The sequence below is a fragment of the Microcaecilia unicolor genome, chromosome 5 (genome assembly GCF_901765095.1).
Source record: "Microcaecilia unicolor chromosome 5, aMicUni1.1, whole genome shotgun sequence".
In the NCBI taxonomy this organism is placed as follows: domain Eukaryota; kingdom Metazoa; phylum Chordata; class Amphibia; order Gymnophiona; family Siphonopidae; genus Microcaecilia; species Microcaecilia unicolor.
In genome coordinates, this window is record NC_044035.1 from 57,721,442 (window position 1) to 57,739,667 (window position 18,226).

General features: G+C 42.3%; 2 protein-coding genes across 2 annotated transcripts in view; both read left to right on the forward strand.

Annotated features, from left to right (window-relative positions):
• The window catches only part of ALDH18A1 (aldehyde dehydrogenase 18 family member A1), a 948,333-nt gene that overhangs the window by 57,885 nt on the left and 872,222 nt on the right, over nucleotides 1-18,226 (forward strand). The window lies entirely within an intron of this gene.
• ABCC2 (ATP binding cassette subfamily C member 2) overlaps nucleotides 17,578-18,226 on the forward strand; it is a 143,184-nt gene continuing 142,535 nt past the window's right edge. Inside the window, exon 1 of the mRNA XM_030202930.1 lies at nucleotides 17,578-17,749. Within this exon, the coding sequence (XP_030058790.1) occupies nucleotides 17,708-17,749 (42 nt within the window). The 5' untranslated portion in view covers nucleotides 17,578-17,707. The remainder of the gene's footprint in view (nucleotides 17,750-18,226) is intronic.

An 18,226-nucleotide genomic window follows, 5' to 3' on the forward strand; every position in this document is an offset into this window, starting at 1 on the left:
CTAATGAACGTTAAAGCACTACCACTTTATTCCTCATGCCGAAATGAATTCCTGATATTTGACTGTCTAATTTACTAAACTATGAACCCTAATGCAATACCACTTTGTATTTCTCATCCCGGAAATGGCGATTGCCATTACGGCATAATGTAAGCCACATTGAGCCTGCAAATAGGTGGGAAAATGTGGGATACAAATGCAACAAATAAATAAATAAATAGTAGAGTACTCCAAAGATCTATAGCGGGATTAGTGTCTTTTATCATATTTTATAAATGATCTGGAAATGGGAACAATGAGTAAGGTGATCAAATTTGTATCACTAAATTATTCAGTGTTGTTAAATCATACGTAGACTCTGAGAAATTGCAGAAGAACCTTGGAAGACTGGGAGCTTGGGCAGATGAAATTTGAATTTATAAAATTACCCTCTTAGGGCCCTGTTTACTAAGCCACTCTATAGGCTTGCTAACTTTTTAACCTGCGCTTAAAATTAGCGCGTGCTAATATTAGCATGCAATAATTTTTAGCGTGCGCTAAAAAGTTAGCATGCCTACAGCGCGGCTTAGTAAACAGGGCCCTAAGAGGGTAATTTATGGGCTCATTTTCGAAAGAGAAGGACGCCCATCTTTCTACATAAATCGGAAGACGGACATCCTTCTCACAGAAATGTCCAAATCGGTATAATCGAAAGCTGATTTTGGATGTCCCCAACTGCACTCCATCGCAGGGACGGCCAAAGTTTATGGGTGCGTAGCGAAGGCGGGACTTGGGCGTGCCTAACACTTGGACGTCTTTGACCCTTAATTGAAGAACACTTGGACGTTTTCACACGGACCTGTTTTTATTACGACTAAGGCACAAAAAGGTGCCCAAAATGACCAGATGACCACCGGAGAGAATCGGGGATGACCTCCCATTACTCCCCCAGTGGTCATTAACCCCCTCCCACCCTCAAAAAACATCTGTAAAAATATTTTGTGCCGGCCTCAGATGTCATACTCAGGTCCATCACAGCAGTATGCAGGTCCCTGGAGCAGTTTTAGTGGGTGAGTGCACTTCACATAGGCGGATCCAGCACCATCCCCTCCCCCCCCCCCCCCCCCCCCCCCCACACCGGTTACGTTTGTGGAGGAAGCAGTGAGCCCTCCAAAACCCACCACAAACCCACTGTACCCACATCTAGGTGCCCCTCTTCACCTGTAAGGGCTATGTTAGTGGTGTAGTGGGTTTTGGGGGCTCAGCACACAAGGTAAGGGAGCTGTGTTCCTGGGAGCATTTTATGAAGTCCACTGCAGTGCCTCCTAGGGTGCCCGGTTGGTGTCCTGGCATGTCAGGGGGACCAGTGCACTACAAATTGTGGCTCCTCCCACGACCAAATGGCTTGCATTTGGTCGTTCCTGAGATGGACATCCTTGGTTTCGAAAATTGCCGAAAATCAGAAACGTCCATGTCTAGGGACGGCGAAATTTAAGGATTTGGATGTCCCTGACGGTATTTTCAAAACGAAAGATGGACGTCCATCTTATTTCGAAAATACAGGTTTCCCCGCCCCCTGGATTGGGACATTTTGCAAGGACGTCCCTGTCGAAAATGCCCCTCTTAATAACCTTAAATTTCATCTGCCCAAGCTCCCGGTCTTCCAAGGTTCAGCACTTTAATCTGGGCCCTAGACATTTTCATTTTGTTCCATTATTGCAGAAAAATGTCTGTCTTTTGGTCCTGCCCATGTCCCACCTAAAACACGACCCCAGCCCTCCTTAAAATTTGGACGAATTGTGGAGCAAAACATCTAAAATCGGGGGTGTCAAAAATCATAACTTGGACGTTTGTGAGAGAAGAAGTCCTTCTGCCAACTTGTATTTGGTTTTGAAAATGAGCCCCAAACATGGTCGCTGGTTACATGAGCATCCATGGTGGCCGCTATCTTGGATAAGTTATTGAAAGGTATGTTGTTAAGACTGGCAGATAAAATTTAATGTGGACAAATGCAAAGTGATGTACATTGGGAAAAATAATCCGAATCATAGTTACCTGATGTTGGGGTCCACCTTGGGGGTCAGCACCCAAGAAAAAAATTTAGGTTGTTGTAGACAATACACTGAAATCTTCTGCCCAGTATGCAGCGGTGGCAACCAAAAAAGCAAACAGGGTGCTAGGAATAATTAGGAAAGAGATAGTAAATAAAACCAAGAATACTATAATGCCTCTGCATCGCTCCATGGTGCGATCTCACCTTGAGTATTGCATTCAGTTCTGGTCACCATATCTCAAAATAGATATAGCGGAATTAGAAAAGGTTCAAAGAAAAGGGGATGGAACTCCTCTCATATTGAGGAAAGGCTAAAGAGGTTAATATCTTCAGCTTGGAAAAGAGACAGCTGAGGGGAGATATGATTGAGGTCTACAAGATCTTGAGTGGTATGAATCGATTTTTACTCTTTCAAAAATTACAAAGACTAGGGGGACACTCAAGTTACATGGAAGCAGGGCTGCCGAGAGGGGGGAGCAGGGGGCAAAATTCCTCAGGCCCGAGCCTCTAAGGGGGGCCCGGCATCGGGGTCTCTGCTGCTCCAGACAGGACCCGAGTGATTGACAGGAGCAGGAGAGAGAAAACACCAGCGCTAGGCCCCCCTTGGAGGCTGGAGAGGACCCGGAGGAGCACACACTGCAGGTCTTCCTCCAGCGCTGACTCTTCACTCTGCCCATTGCTTGCTAAGCGGCTGCTTTTCCTCTCAGGTGTACATGCTCGGTTTTGAAATTGAGCATGCCCTGAGAGGAAAAGCAGCTACAGGGGCAGGCAATCGGCAGAATGAAGGGTCAGCGCTGGAGGAAGACCTCTTCTGCTGGCGGGTCCTCGGAATCCCCGCCAACCAAGGTATTTGAATTGCAGTAGTGGCAGCGAAAGATTTAAAGCTCACCAGGACTTAATTTGTAGACAAGGAACTAGAACTGGGGGGCCGGGAGAGGGGGCAAACTCGAGGTCAGGAGCAACAGGGGAAGAGAAGCGGGATGGATGATAGATTAGAGCTTCTGTTCTATGCAGGCTGCATGGAGCATGCTCCTCTGGGTCTGTATTCTAAAAAGAAGCAGCCAGGGCCAGCCCAAGCGTATCTGACACCCTGAATGAATCTTCAGCCCTGTTCCCATTCCCCCAGAAGGTAAGCCCTGCAGCTCAGACAGCAGATGTTCTGTCAGCAGCAGATGAGAATAGTGTCTTGATAAATAACAAGGAAAAGTTCATTTCAGAAGTATGTCTTATTTGCTTTCAGGTTTAGCCTTGGCACATTAGCTGTGTTTTTGTATTTGGCTGGTTTGGTTGGACTCGTTTGGCCTTATAATATTTGCTCAGAAGCACATAAATGGCACCAGGTTAGTCAGCCCCATGTTTTTCTAGATGTTGATGAAACAGGAAAAGTTGATTAGACATAGCCTCTAATAATTAACAGAAGGAAGCTCTGAACAACGTCCACAGTTTCTGCATGTGTGTTTCAGCAGAATAAGCATTTGCTGGCATTTAATATTCCAGATGAATCAGTCCATTAATTCGTTATCAACTCTGACACTCTTTTGAGTCATACCAAAAGACAGCATGTTTTTCTGATCTCTCTCAATCTTGTAGTTTAAGTAGAGAAATTCCAATACAAATTTCTACTGGATTTTTTTTACAAATTTATGTTGATTACCATGTCTCCCTGAGGGTGAACAGCATGTGCTGAGGCTGAAGCTGGGCATTTATACAGATGCTTGAGGAGAACAGTTTGCTGCAACCATACTGCCATCTTGTTTCAGTCTATGGAGGTTGTTCTATCATTTCTTCAATAAAAATGTGAAACAAATGCCACTGTGTGTTCTAAAAAAAACATCAACATCAAATATTTTATAGTTGAGTGTTTGAAAACATTCCAGTACTTTATCTTTTGAAGAAATGTCATCTTATACACTATGCTTTCTCCACGCATTCCAATCAGCTCAACATTTGATATACTTTATTCTTAAATTTCCTCTCAATTATATTTCTTTGGAATCATATCTGATTAGCATGTGAAATCATGTAAGTTTTTCATCCAAATGTGCCTTCAATAATTTTTTTTTAGACAAGGCCTGGGGGGGGGGGGGGGGGGAGAGGGGGAGCATACAGTATGTCTCATGGAATTCTTTTCAGGCTTGTGATTTTTATTTTAAGGCCAGCCCAACAATTAGGTAAGACTAGGTGGTCACCTGGGGCTGAAAGTTTGAGGGGGCAGCAAAGAGTAGCTACAGTCAAAGCAAAGCGGAGTGGCCTAGTGGTTAGGGTGGTGGACTTTGGTCCTGAGGAACTGAGTTCAATTCCCACTTCAGGCACAGGCAGCTCCTTGTGACTCTGGGCAAGTCACTTAACCCTTCATTGCCCCATGTAAACTGCATTGAGCCTGCCATGAGTGGGAAAGCGCAGGGTACAAATGTGAAAAAAAAAAGCAATAACCCCAACAGCCACATAGATTAGATTCAGAAGAACCATCAGCCTGCACTTTTACACATAGGGAGAGAGGGAATTTCCAAATAGCTCCTTTATCCAGGTAAATGGCTTTTGGAACGTGCTCTCATTATCTATATACGAAGTAAAGTGTAAATTGTTATGAGAGGCATGGCATTGAGGTGATCATGATTGTTGAATTTATCAGAATTTCAGGAGTGCCTAGAGATCTTGAAGTTAATTAAGGAAAAGCACAAGACTGAAGATTCACCTCGTATCTTGCATCAGCTCTGCTTTGTTCGTATGTGTGTGTGTGTGTGTGTGTGTAATGGACCTCTTAGATATTGGGGCTAAGGGATACCTCTAAAGCCTGTTCACAGATTACTTAAGATCTGTAGCCAAAAAACAATCCAATTCTCCCAAAACTTCTCTCACAACACACACAGACTGGTAAGGGTTTCCTAATAGCAGGCTTCAAAAACAGCTATTAATAGATAGGTGCACTAGATTCAAAGGCAAAAAGATAACTGGGAGACTGTTCTTAAAAATAATAAAACTCCCTTTTATTTGGGCTAATAATTCACAAGAACATACAAAAGAAATTGTAAGAAAACAATATGGCAAATAGTCTATAAAAACAATGTGAAGTAGTTACAAAAAGAATCCAAAATCTGAGTGGATTAATAACTCTGGGTCTCTGACGAGCACTCTCGTACGTCTTTTCTCCTTGCAAACTGGGTAGTTGTAACAATCCTTACTGTACTCCACAGTGCCTTTATCTTTCTTTATGTTGGTCAGCAGCCTATCTTTCTCCTTTATCAGTTAGTTTAGCCCTTTGGGCAGTTATTAAGCCCATTATATTACTCATATTTCTTTTGTTAGCAAACAGTTCCTCTGGGTATCAGCACTCACCAGCTCCACTGCTTCCAGCTTTCTGGTCCTTTCTATAAGGACTGTCTTTGGGCAGCAGCTTCACTTTGTTACCCACTACTTCAGAGAATTAGGTCTCCCCAATGACCCTATCCCTCCTTTTTTATGTGTAATACTCCATGTCTCAGGGGACAGCTATGGATCAGACTGCCACCCCTGATATGTTCAGGCTTTTGGGGAACAGGCCTCTCTCTTCCAATATTTGCCAGCCTAGTAACCCCTTGTGCTGGTTTTTGCTTCTCCTGTGGGCCCCAGAGTGGGATACCCAGTCAGTACAGCATTACACCTACTGTTTATTGAACCCCCCCCCCCCCTTGGGGAGGAAAGAGAACTTCTTAATTGGACTCTTTCTGGGGGAGGAAGGACAAGGTTCCTTCCTGAACTCAGAGGTTTATACTTCACTCCATAAGCTTAAACTCTGATTCTGTTGTAGAGGCCAGCCCAATGTTGTTTTCAGTTTCAGTTAAGGTGCTCAATAGAAATCAAACAAAATAAAACATGGAAAAGAAAATACGATGATACCTTATCATCTTATTTTCTTTTCCATGTTTTATTTTGTTTGATTTCTATTGATAACCTTTAAAAGTGGACTAACATGGCTACCACACCTCTCTAGTTAAGGTGCTGAAACCAGCCCAAAATCCTTTTTCTGCCTGGTTTCAGCCAAAAGTCTATTTTAATTTTTGGTCACGTTTTCAGTTTAAACTGAAAATGATGATGTGTTTTTGGGGGAAGGGAAAAATTTGTGCTTTGTCTCATTTGTCTCCCTACTTCCCCTGCCCCCAAACAGGAGTTGCCCCTCTTTCTGGACCCCCTCACCCCCACCCATAGACTACCCTGGGCCTATCTCACAATCCCTGGTGGTTTAGAGGTGTAATTGGGGCAGGAGTGGTCCCCAGTTACTCCTGCCCTTTCCGGCTCTGCAATCTGCTCTCAAAATGGCTGCCACAACTGGTGTATCACTCGTGCCCTGCCTACACTATTAGACCGCAAGGAATTATAAGGTAGTCCCGGGGGGGGGGGGGGGCTACACTTTGTATTAATTTTTTTGTATGGCAATTGCAATTAATACAGTGATGATCTTACACAATAGAGTGCTCCAAATAAATACTTTTGATACAAAACTTTAGCAGAAATTTAAGTCTAGATTTGGAATGATAAGCGCCTTAGGTACTGCTTCTCTGTGGAGTTTTGACATCAGCTATCACTGAGTGTGGTGCAAAGTCAGCCACTGTAAAAGCACTGTGTCTTTTAGTTTCTGTTTTCATTAGCTGCGGTCCATGTGTGTGGAGGCTATTTTGCTAGGAGGTAAAGTAAAATACAGTTTTTCATTATTTAACTTGCTATATTCTGGCTTGGATACTAAGGGTTTAGCAGAGGGATGCAGACTACAAGCTCTGACAATCCCTAGTACATAAGTACATAAGCACTGCCACACTGGGAAAAGACCAAAGGTCCATCAAGCCCAGCACTCTGTCTCCAACAGTGGCCAATCCAGGCTCCAAGAACCTGGCAAAAACCCAAAATTTAATAATGATCAATGGACTTTTCCTTCAGGAATCTGTCCAGACCCCCTTTAAACTCAGCAAGGCCAGCTGCCATCACTACCTTCTCCGGCAATGAGTTCCAGAGTCTAACTATGCACTGAGTAAAGAAAAACTTCCTCCGATTTGTTTTAAACCTACCACATTCTAATTTCATCTTGTGTCCCCTGGCTCTATTATTGCTAGAAAGCGTAAACAAAGGAATATGCATGAAAGAGATTTGCATATAATGGAGGCAGTGTATGCAAATCTAGTTCATGCATATTTATTGTGGATATCCTGAAAACCTGAATGGCAAGGGATACTCCAGAACTGGAATTGGGAAACACTGGGGTAGATCAGTGCAAAATATATTAAAAGATAGGGGTACAACATCAAGACCTGGTCTCATCTAATTCAATACTGCAAAATTTGAGACCATTAAATATTTTTCTTATGCCCCTCCGAAGGGACACCACCTTGTAGTGGTGGAGGGGCTTCCGTGTTTCAATGACTCAGAGGGCTATGCTGAAGGGTTACCCATATCAGACAGGCCTCTGAGGAGAAACCAGACAAAGAGTGTCCCAATTAGGGAGAGTTGAAAAGATGGCGACCTGAAGCTCGTACACTCAACGGCCCAGCTGACCTCTGAAGTTTTGTCTTTGTTTACTTGAAATTTTCTCTCTGCAATGCAGTTACCTTAACTGAGAGGAAGAGGACAATCGGGGGGTCAGCCGCCGATGGCCAGCATTTTGTCCCCTGTGCAGCAAGTGTGGGACCGCTGCGTGACGAGCTGCCCACAGATGACTTGGTTGGTGAGTCCTTTGATTAGCGCTGGTGAAGGAGCGTCAACGCTCTTGGACCTGGAAACAACTTCATCGCTCCCGAATCATTTAACCACCATGTCCAAAGGAGTGGAGGAGTGAGTTAGGAGTGTATGCTGAAACGGAAGTTGTTTACAGCTGAACTCGTGTCAGCGGTGCCACTCCTAAACCCGTAAGAGCTATCAGCTTGGAGTTTTTGGCTCCCATGGAGGTTATATTGAATATCATCTGGAAGGCGCTCCAGGACCTAACGGTGGTAGTAAATAAGTTTGCTTCTGATATAATCTTATTAGTGAGCCACATGGATAATGTAATTGAATCTTTTGAGAATGAAAAATTGATATGGCAAATTAAGTTCTACAGGAATAGGAAATGGTTAAGATTTTGAAGACGATAATAGACCAGAAAAATTTGAACAAAATGAATATTATTACAGATGATTAATATCGAGTTTGTTGTTTTCCCAGAGTTCCGGGTATGACTCCTAAAGTTTTTTCCTCTGAAATGATTCCTCTTAGTATATTTATTCAAAAGGCGTGAAGCCTGTGAAACTGGGATTACCTTAATCAGTGGGAATTGGATTAGAGACTCAAGTGTTTGTATTGTTAAATAATTTCTGGTTTTAAAAGAGAAAAAATGAAATCAGTTGTATTATTTCCACTAATATTGGACAATAAGTATGTTTCCAACTAAATAAATTGACTATACACCGTTTTGGGTTTGATGAAGCCAACCAGACGATCAATATGGAGTAATGATTCAGATAATAAATAACTGGGGATAATCAGGTTAATACTACGTTTTCTTTGTTTACTGTTGTTTAATTGATCTCCTTGTCTTGTTTCACTCTCCCTATTTTATGGTCTAAGGAAGAGTTTATAATTACCTGATTGAAATAATTCTTGTATTATTTTGTCTGTATTTCTGGCAGGTTATTTTAGTGCTTGTAAAATTAAATTCTTATAAATAAAATTTAAAAAAATATTTTTCTTATGCTTCATTTCCAAAATAAAATAAAAATGTAATGAAGTGAGGTGTTAATCCCATGCAAAGAAGAAACAACCAACATACTCCATCACTGCACCCTGAACCAGCCTTTAGTAAAAGGACCCCTTAAACTCCTAAACTATGCAGCTGCTCCTTTTAGTTTTATTTTGACTTTTTGCCTCATTTTATCATGGTTTCCCTTTTGAAAGTTAAATGCTAGCTCAGTAGATTTCTTTTTCTGTTCTCTCTCCAGTTATTAAATTAAATTTAATCACATTATGATCACTATGTATGGAATCTTATGACTTGTGAACTGGATTGGCCACTGTAAGAAACAGGATATTGAACTAGATGCAGTGCTGGTTAAAGGAATTGTGGTGTCCTGAGCCATCCACATCAGTGCCTTCCCTTCCCCCACTGTTTTACACACACCTATATAGAAAGTTGTGTTGATATCTATTTATTTATCTATTTATGGAGACAAATTGAAATGCAATTGGAGGACCAACCAGGCCACTGTTGATTTTCAATGGTATTACTTCATGCTTTCTTTTTTTTTTCACTTGTTCATTTCAGTTTTTCCATTCACATGTACAACAATATGCTTAAGACTTCATCAAAGTTGTATTGATAATTCTATTACATCCGTAAGTCCAGAGGGAAGAACCTCAATCCTTATTTTGGTATTACAACAACCTTACAAGTTTGCTGTCACACATACAGAGGGTTGGCTTGGCACTTTGAAGTGGGGTGTATTATTTATTTATTTAGATTTTGCTCACACCTTTTTCAGTAGTAGCTCAAGGTGAGTTACATTCAGGTACACAGGAATATTTCTCTGTCCCAGGAGGGCTCACAATCTAAATTTGTACCTGAGGCAATGGAGGGTTAAGTAACTTGCCCAAGATCACAAGGAGTAGCAGCAGGATTTGAACCGGCCACCTCTGGATTGCAAGACCGGTGCTCTAACCACTAGGTCACTTCTCCAGTCTTTTGCTTCCATATCAAACCATTAGCAACTGTCCTTTGATGTATGGAATATACGAGTATAAGCTCGCTTGTGTGGTGTACATCTGTTTTTATACTTAACCTTAGAATAATTCCAGCAAAGGAGGTAGAAACCTGAGTCATGCTATGAGATGTATGTTATCAATTCCACTCAACCCTAAATCCTGCTGCGGTTTTTGTCAAATTCAGAATCTCCAGAAGGCAAAGGGTCTTGATCCATCAATATTCTGTTCACTTCCTTCTGAACCTTGTCCACTGAGCAAACCTAGAGATCCTTCAAATGAGTCATTCCTTGACATGTCTCCAGATGCCAGCACTGACGCTGATAGCTCAGTGTTCCCCTGCAATCCTGGACCAGGGAGAGAGATAATTGAACCCCGAAGCTGATGGACACATTGGGTATCAACAAGGCCACCTCTCCACCAACACCAACTTCTTTGGGGACATCTACAGCAGAAACAACAAAGTGCTCTATAAATGGTTGCAGTAGTTGGAGAGCTTTGGAAGGGAAAATCTCATCTTCCTCTTGTACTTCCCCATAATGGAGCAAGATTGATATCTGGTTGCTCGAGATACAAACATGCGGCACCTATTTTAGCCTCTCTTCATTGGTTTCCTATAATGGGATGAATTAATTTAATGGTTTTATTATTGATTCATAAAGCCTTGAATAATTCAGCTCCTATTGTTATTGCAGTAACTTTGAAAATCTATCCACCATCCCATCTTTATTTATTTTATTTATTTATTTATTAGGATTTATTTACTGCCTTTTGAAGAAATTACCAAAGGCAGTAAAAATATTAAAATGACAGTACATATCATGGCATCATATGCTACTTACAATGTCAACACAATAAACAATAAAACATCTTAACAGATATAGGGTGTAAGTGGAGGTTAAACATATAGACAGATAAGATAGAGCAACAGGAGATAGAAAATAAGAGAACTAAAACTTAAATAAAGTTGCACTTAAAGTCAGAAAGGTGCATGACTATGATCTCAGCTAGGGTAGAGGTGGATAAGCAAGTCCTGCTACAGTATATGCAGCCAGCGTTGTCCTTGTGTGTGTGTATGTTTGACTAGCTTGTTAGTTGCTTCTTCCATTAAAGGCTTGGGAGATGAGCCACCCTTTCACCTCTTCTTGAAGTAGAGGTAGTCTTATATTACATAGTAGATGACGGCAGAAAAAGACCTGCACGGTCCATCCAGTCCGCCCAACAAGACAAACTCACATGTGCTACCCTTGTGTATACCCCACCCTGATCTGTACCTGTCCTTCTCAGGGCACAGACCATATAAGTCTGCCCAGAACTATCCCCGCCTCCCAACCACCAGCCCCGCCTCCCACCACCGGTTCTGGCACAGACCGTATAAGTCTGCCCAGCACTATCCCCGCCTCCCAACCACCAGTCCCGCCTCCCACCACCCGCTCTGGCACAGACCGTATAAGTTTGCCCAGCACCATCCCCGCCTCCCGCCACCGGCAGGGAGAATGGTTATAGCAGATGCTCTTTTTGAGCAAAGCCTTTCAGGGAGTGCATTCCAGAGTGTGGGAGCTATTCCAGAGAAGGCTCATTGGCGGGTGTCACATTGTGTGATTTTCTTTGGAGAGAGTATGGTCAGGGCTACTCCTTGAGAGGACCTTAGCGACCTTGAGGGTCTATGAATAAGGGCTTATTGGATGTACCATCTTTTCCTATAAGATTGGTGGAATATTGCTCATGTATTTTACAGGTGGGTGGCCATTATTGTCCATTGAGCTATGGATGATAGAACAGCTGATTCCTTTTTGCAAGCAACTGAAAAAGCATTAGTATAAAAAAGCTTTCTGCTGGACGTGTGACAGAGGTCTTTTTGCTTCTAAGCAATGACTATTGCTGAGATTGTTTTCTTCAATGTGATAAGGTGATTGAGCTCCCATAGTCAGGTTTTATTTGTTTTTAATAATATAATGTTTCATAATATATGATTATGTATGTTTTGTTATCCACTGAGAACTGCAGATTGTGTAGAATATAAAAGTTTTAAAAAAATAAACCAATAAAATGAAAGGTAAAACAAACTAAAAATAAGACAAAACTAGAGATTTCAGCAGGAGAATTCGTGTCAGCATGCTTTCCTGGCAGTGCCATCTTAGAAACCCCTCCCCCCCTTCAGTGTGCTACCCAGCAGCTGTGCTTGCTGCTCTATTCTGCAGGTTGACCCTCAGTTCCTGGAGGGTTAGGAGGAAGCCTACCTACGAGCAGATCTCGCTGCAGTTAAGCTGATGTAATTGTTGCACTCTAATGAACTCAGTTCTGTACTGTGATGAATTATTAGCTCAGAATTTCATGATGAAAACTTTGTAATACTAAAATCTCTGCACTTTGTGATTAACTGTGCTCATTTCAATACTCATCCCTTACAAATGAAATCCATTTTATAGGGCACACTTCCAGCAAAGATAGAGGTTAAGGAGTTCACTTTCAGAGGCTGCAGTAAAAGTAACCCACTGACTGCAATGTCTGGCCAAGTCCCCACCGCCTCTGCATATTGCAAGATTTGTGTGCTGAGTTACTTCTGCCCTGTGTGTTTGAAGTCCCATCCACCTGCGTATACCAGAAGATTTGTGCACTAAGGGGCCCTTTTACTAAGCTGAGTTAGTGCCAGTGGCATGGTCACAGGGTGTCGGCACCCTTCTGCTTTCCTGCCTTTAAGGGGAGAGCCGAGTCAGGACCTTATGGTTGGTGGGAATACAGAATTGGAGACCATTCTTTCCATTATAAGAGATGAGAGCCCCTTTCTGTCAGAGGATGGATGGACCTCTTCTTGGATTATTGATTTCCACGGAGGATCATAGATCTTTCTATGGATTATTGTTTTGTTTGGAGTCTGTCATTTTGCCTTTGGACTTTTGCCAAGGATTTGTGGATCTCTTTTTACTCTGGATTATCGTTTTGCTTTGGAGTTCCTGGATACTCGGCCCACACCTTCGGGTGGGCAGTGTGAGAGGAAAGTCTTCACAGACACTCGGCCCACACCTTCAGGTGGGTGGTGCATGACAGCATCCTATATTATCACCAGCTGAGCTCTTTAAGAAACATATGGAGGAAATTTTACATTTACCTAAAGAGGTGCCTCCCCGTTTTTCAAAGTCTTATTATATCTCTATTAAGAAGTCTCAGGGGAGACAACAAAGAGAGGGTGGTAGATACCTGGAATGCCCTCCCACAGGAGGTGGTGGAGATGAAAACGGTAATGGAATTCAAAAATGTGTAGGACAAAGGAATCCTGTTTAGAAGGCATGTATTCAAAGAAGTGGTGATTAGATGGCAACACCAGTAATTGAGAAGCAAAGCCAGTGCTGGGCAGACTTTTATGGTCTGTGCCCTGATTGTGGCTGGACAGATTCAGCTTCAGTAGCTGAAGAACAAGGCCAGTGCTGGGCACACTTCTACAGTCTGTGCCCTGATCGTGGCTGGACAGATTTGGATGAGCTGGAGTGGGGCTTCGATGACAACCTCAGAAGTTGGAGAACAAGGACAGTGCTGGGCAGACTTCTACAGTCTATGCTTTGAAAATGGGAAGGACAAATGAAGATCATGTATATGTATGTAGTATCACATCATACCAAATGCAATGAGTTCATCTTGTTGGTCAGACTGGATGGACCGCACAGATCGTTATCTGCCGTCATCTACTATGTTACTATGTGGTGTATTTTCAAAGCACTTAGTCTTACAAAGTTATGTGGAGGGAATTTTCGATATGATGTCTAAGTCAGACTTTGGACATTTTGCGCTAGATGTCCTAAATCCTAATTGGAAATATGGCCATTTTCGAAACAGTAAAAAGTCTATCTTTTTTTATTATTATTATGGCCATATGCAAGATGGTTTCATGCTCTGTGCATTTATCTTTCTGGGCCATTTGCAAAAAAAAATAAAATAAAAAATCCAAGTGAAAAATGTAGAAAACCAAGCCACTGGGATGTAGGAGGAGCCGGCATTTTTAGTAGACTGGCCACACAGACATCCCAGGAGAGCAGTGGGGCACCCTAGGGGGCACTGCAATGGACTTCATATAAAAGCTCCCAGGTACACCTTTTACCATTACCCTCTTATACTGTATGCTGAGCCCTCCAAAACCCACCAAAAGCCTACTGTACCCAACTGTAAACCGCTACAATAGCCCTTATGGGTGAAGGGGTACAGTATGTTTCGGGGAGTGTGGGAGGTCTCACACTTTCCACCGCATGTGTAACAGGTAGAGTGGGATATGGGCCTGGGTCCTCATCTCTATAGTGCACTCCAGTGACCACTACACTGCTCCAGGGAGCTGCTTGCTGCTCTAATAGACATGGCTGTAACTTCTGAAGCTGTCACAGAGGCTGGAAAGTAATATTTTTAAAAGTGGAAGAGGAAGTGGGATGCTTGACCAATGAAACCAAACGCTGGAAAGGTGTATTCTTCAAGAAACTAACATTTATTTAATCAAAAGACTCAACACAGTGTATCAGACGCTTTCCAACAACTGAGACTCCTGATGCAGGCCTAATGGCCAAAACACAACATTTGTGTCGAGTCTTTTGATTAAATAAATGTTAGTTTCTTGAAGAATACACCTTTCCAGCGTTTGGTTTCATTGGTCAAGCATCCCACTTCCTCTTCCACTTTGTGTTTCTCCGTGGGATGTTTGAGTTCTGCACCTTTGGCGTATTATCCTGAAGTAATATTTTTAATCACATTTTTGGAGGGTGGGAAGAGGTCAGTGACCACTGGAGGAGGAGTAAGGGGGATCATCCCTGATTCCCTCCAGTGCTATTTAGGGCACCTTTTTGTGTCTTATTCATTCTAAAAACATGTCTAGGCCGAAGTTTATAACTATGAATGCCCTAAGCTCGTCCCCAACATGCCCCCTTGTGATTTGGATGTACTGCAAATAAATTACATAGATAAATGTCTGAAAAATATGTTTTCAAAATACCAATTTGGACATTTTGAGAAGAAATTTGTCCAAATGCTACTTTATGACACTTTTTGGATGTTATGTTACTATGTAAGATGTTCCTAGAAACACAGAGGATTTATCACAAGATAGTTTTGATCTTACAGGATTTCTAGAGCATTCAGATTATGGAATAGCTGAATGTGCTACCTTGATAATGCTTTTGTATTTCCAAAGGATCGTGATCATATTTTTATACTTTTCTTTCCTAATAGAACTGCTGAATTTTGGGGTAAAAAAAATTTGGATTTTTCCTGACTTAACAAGATCCACCCAGGAGCAAAGGAAAACAACAGGTTATTTCTTTAGGTTCAATTTTTTTTATTACATTTCCCTTGCAAATGTTTGGTTCTTATTTTCACAGTGAGATATGTTTTATGTTTTGTTTGTTTTTTTGATCCATCTCAACTTCAATTTCTTATGGATGCTAAAAGGTTGGAACTTCCCACTGCGATACGGGGTGAAGGATCTTGAGGAGTAGCTTTATGGACACTTTGGGCTAAATTCTGTATATGGTGGCAAAAAATCAGCATAAAAAAAATGAGTGCTAAGCGCTACTCCATAAATGGCACAATGAATTGGACGCCGTTTATAGAACAGTGTTTGGCATTGGGATCCGTGCCCAACTAAAACCCTGTGCCTAAATTAGGCGTGCATCTGCCTAATTCTGTAACACTGCACACAAATTCCAGGAACGCCCCTGACCCTTCCCTGTTCCATGGCCACACTCCCTTTTCAGATCTACACGGACTAAAAGATGCATGCATAAATTCAAATTATTGCCCATTACAACTGATAATTGATTGCTAGCACCCAATTATCAGCGCTGATTTGGTTCATTATGCAATTAAATTGCATGTGCAAATTGGGCACACGCCCAAATTTATTCAAACAGGGGCCCTTTTACAAGGGTAGCGTGTGAAACCTTTCCACTAAGTCAATGGGTGACGGGAAGGTCTCAGGCCGAAAATTGACGTGCGCTGGTTTTTATTTTGCCGAATATCCATTTTCCAGCTCCTTAAAAAGGGCCATTTTCCCAAGGTGCAGCAAAAACTAGCCTGGTGCGCGCCCAAAAAATGCGCTTGCACTGCCACAGGCCACGTTTTGCTAAGGTTTAGTAAAAGGACCCCACAATTTTTAGCACCATAAATAAAATAAAGGGGTTTGTGTAAAGCTGTGGAATGTGCTCCCTTTAGGTTTTTTTATTTTTTATTTTTATTTCCTCTTATTTTTAAATCGTCTAGCTTGGATAGGGTTACCATATGTCTTTTTGAGGACATGTTCGGGTGTCCGGACAGGTTTTGCCAGTCCGCCCGTTTGTACGGATTTCTGGACAAACTGGCGGGCAGCAGGCCTATCCTAGCCTCCCCTTCCCTTACTTACTATCTCGGGATTCAAAATGGCCGCGAGAGTTGAAGCAGCCTCGCGAGACTTCAACTCTCGGCGGCCATTTTGAATCCCGAGACCGTCACAGCAACAGGATGCAGGGCAAGGGCAGCGCTCCGGGCAGGAAAGAGGGGGCTCTTTCCTGCCCCGAAGAGGTCACTAGACCACCAGGGTAATAGATAGTAAGGGGAGGGGAGGTGACCCGGGGGAGGGGAGGTGATGGGGGGCAGGGGAGGGGAATATGTGACCCGGGGGAGGGGAGGGGAATATGTAACAGGGGCGGGGCAAGGGTGTGAAAGGGGTGGGGCATGGGCGGGGCAGGAGGTGGGACATGTGTCCTCTTTTTGAGAGGACAAAATATGGTAACCCTAAGCTTGGAGAGTCTTTGTTTTTTCTTGGTTCTCTTCTTTTTGTGGTCTAAGTAGCACAAGTTATTTCTTGCAATATTCCTTGTTGAATTTCTATATTGTGCTTTTCTTTATCAAAGAAGAGTGACCAAAATGATAAAAGGGATGGAACACCTCTCATATGAGAAAAGACTAAAGAGGTTAGGGCTCTTCAGCTTGGAAAAGAGACGGCTGAGCCTGAGGGGGAGGGGGCTATGATTGAGGTCTACAAAATCCTGAGTGGTGTAGAATGAGTAGAAGTGAATCAGTGGTTTACTCTTTCCAAAAATACAAACACCAGGGGACACTCAATGAAATTACGTGGAAATACTTTTAAAACAAATAGGAGGAAATATTTTTTTGCTGAAAGAATAGTTAAACTCTGGAACTCATTGCCATAGGATATGGTAACAGTGGCTGCCTTCCAGAATTAATCTTGATGGTTGTCAGTAGTCAACGCCAGTACTGATGTGTAGACATGGATGGGTGGATATTCATTCTTGAATAGCAGGGTCTGTAGGTCAGCCTGAGATGCAGCGGTAGGAGTTATGGAGTAATGTGAAAGCTCAGCACCATAGTGCAATGTGCTGATGAAAACATTGCAGAGAGGAACAATCAGAAAAGCAACCCTTTTTTATATCCATATGAGGAAGATTTACAGTCCTTTTCTCCATCACTCATGTCTTCCATGAGATATGCAATTCACAAAACTTTATTTTGATCACTATGATTAATTACAGTCCCAGGTATAATCTCTTGAGCTCTAACACAACGTTGTTGTAAATAGAAGACAGTTCAACACCAGAATAAATAAGAAAAGGCATGGAGACCTTGGGTGCATCAATTCTGATGATTATTTGCACCAATTAACATGCCAGTCTTTGAGGAGGCAGCCAAAACAATGTGGTCCACAAGAAACAGTACCAAAATGACAGTAGCAGGACCTCAGACATGCTTTCAGTAAGGCCGCTCTTTCACAGAATCCATGGAGTTAGGAAAGAAATCTAAATAGTTAAATATTAACATAATTCTTGTTCAAAGGATCATCTCGGGCAGTCACTGGTACAGTTGAAGGGAATGATGTATTGGAGAAGGGTAAGGGTGATTTTTAACCTGCTGAATCACTCTGAGATAACACACCTACCAATTTCATCACAATAAATAAATAACTACACAGAGAAGGGACTTGCAGAAAACCCCTGAAGCTGTCCTGACATGTCGAGAGCTCTGGACAACTATTGTGGCTCTGAATTTTGGGTGAGTTTGACATACAATGTGCAGTTCTGTGTCACCTTAACATACGGTTTTGATAGAAAGGTGAAAGAAAATTGTTGACAGTTAAAAAGTGTTGCAAAAGCAGCTTCAGAGGGCTTCATTAGTTCAGTATTCATGTGTCCGTGTCCGCAGACAGCAAGAGGATCAACCACATAGAAATGTTATTGCAGATGACTGTGAAGCTCTCTCTCTCTCTCTCAGAAATTGGTGTACTTGATTGTGCTCTCATATAACTGGTCAGACAGCTTGCATATGTGTGTGGGAGCGTGTGCGTACGTTCTCAATAAATGTATATGATTCCTTGGTTTATGGGTCATACGTTCTGAAGACTTCTCCTTTCTCCATTTTCTGTTTAGAAGAAAAAGTTTAGTGTAGTTGGTCCTATATGATCTAAAGCTTGAAAATGTCCCAGAAGGGACATTTGTTTATGATTTTCCAAAGTGAAAAGGCACAGTAGGG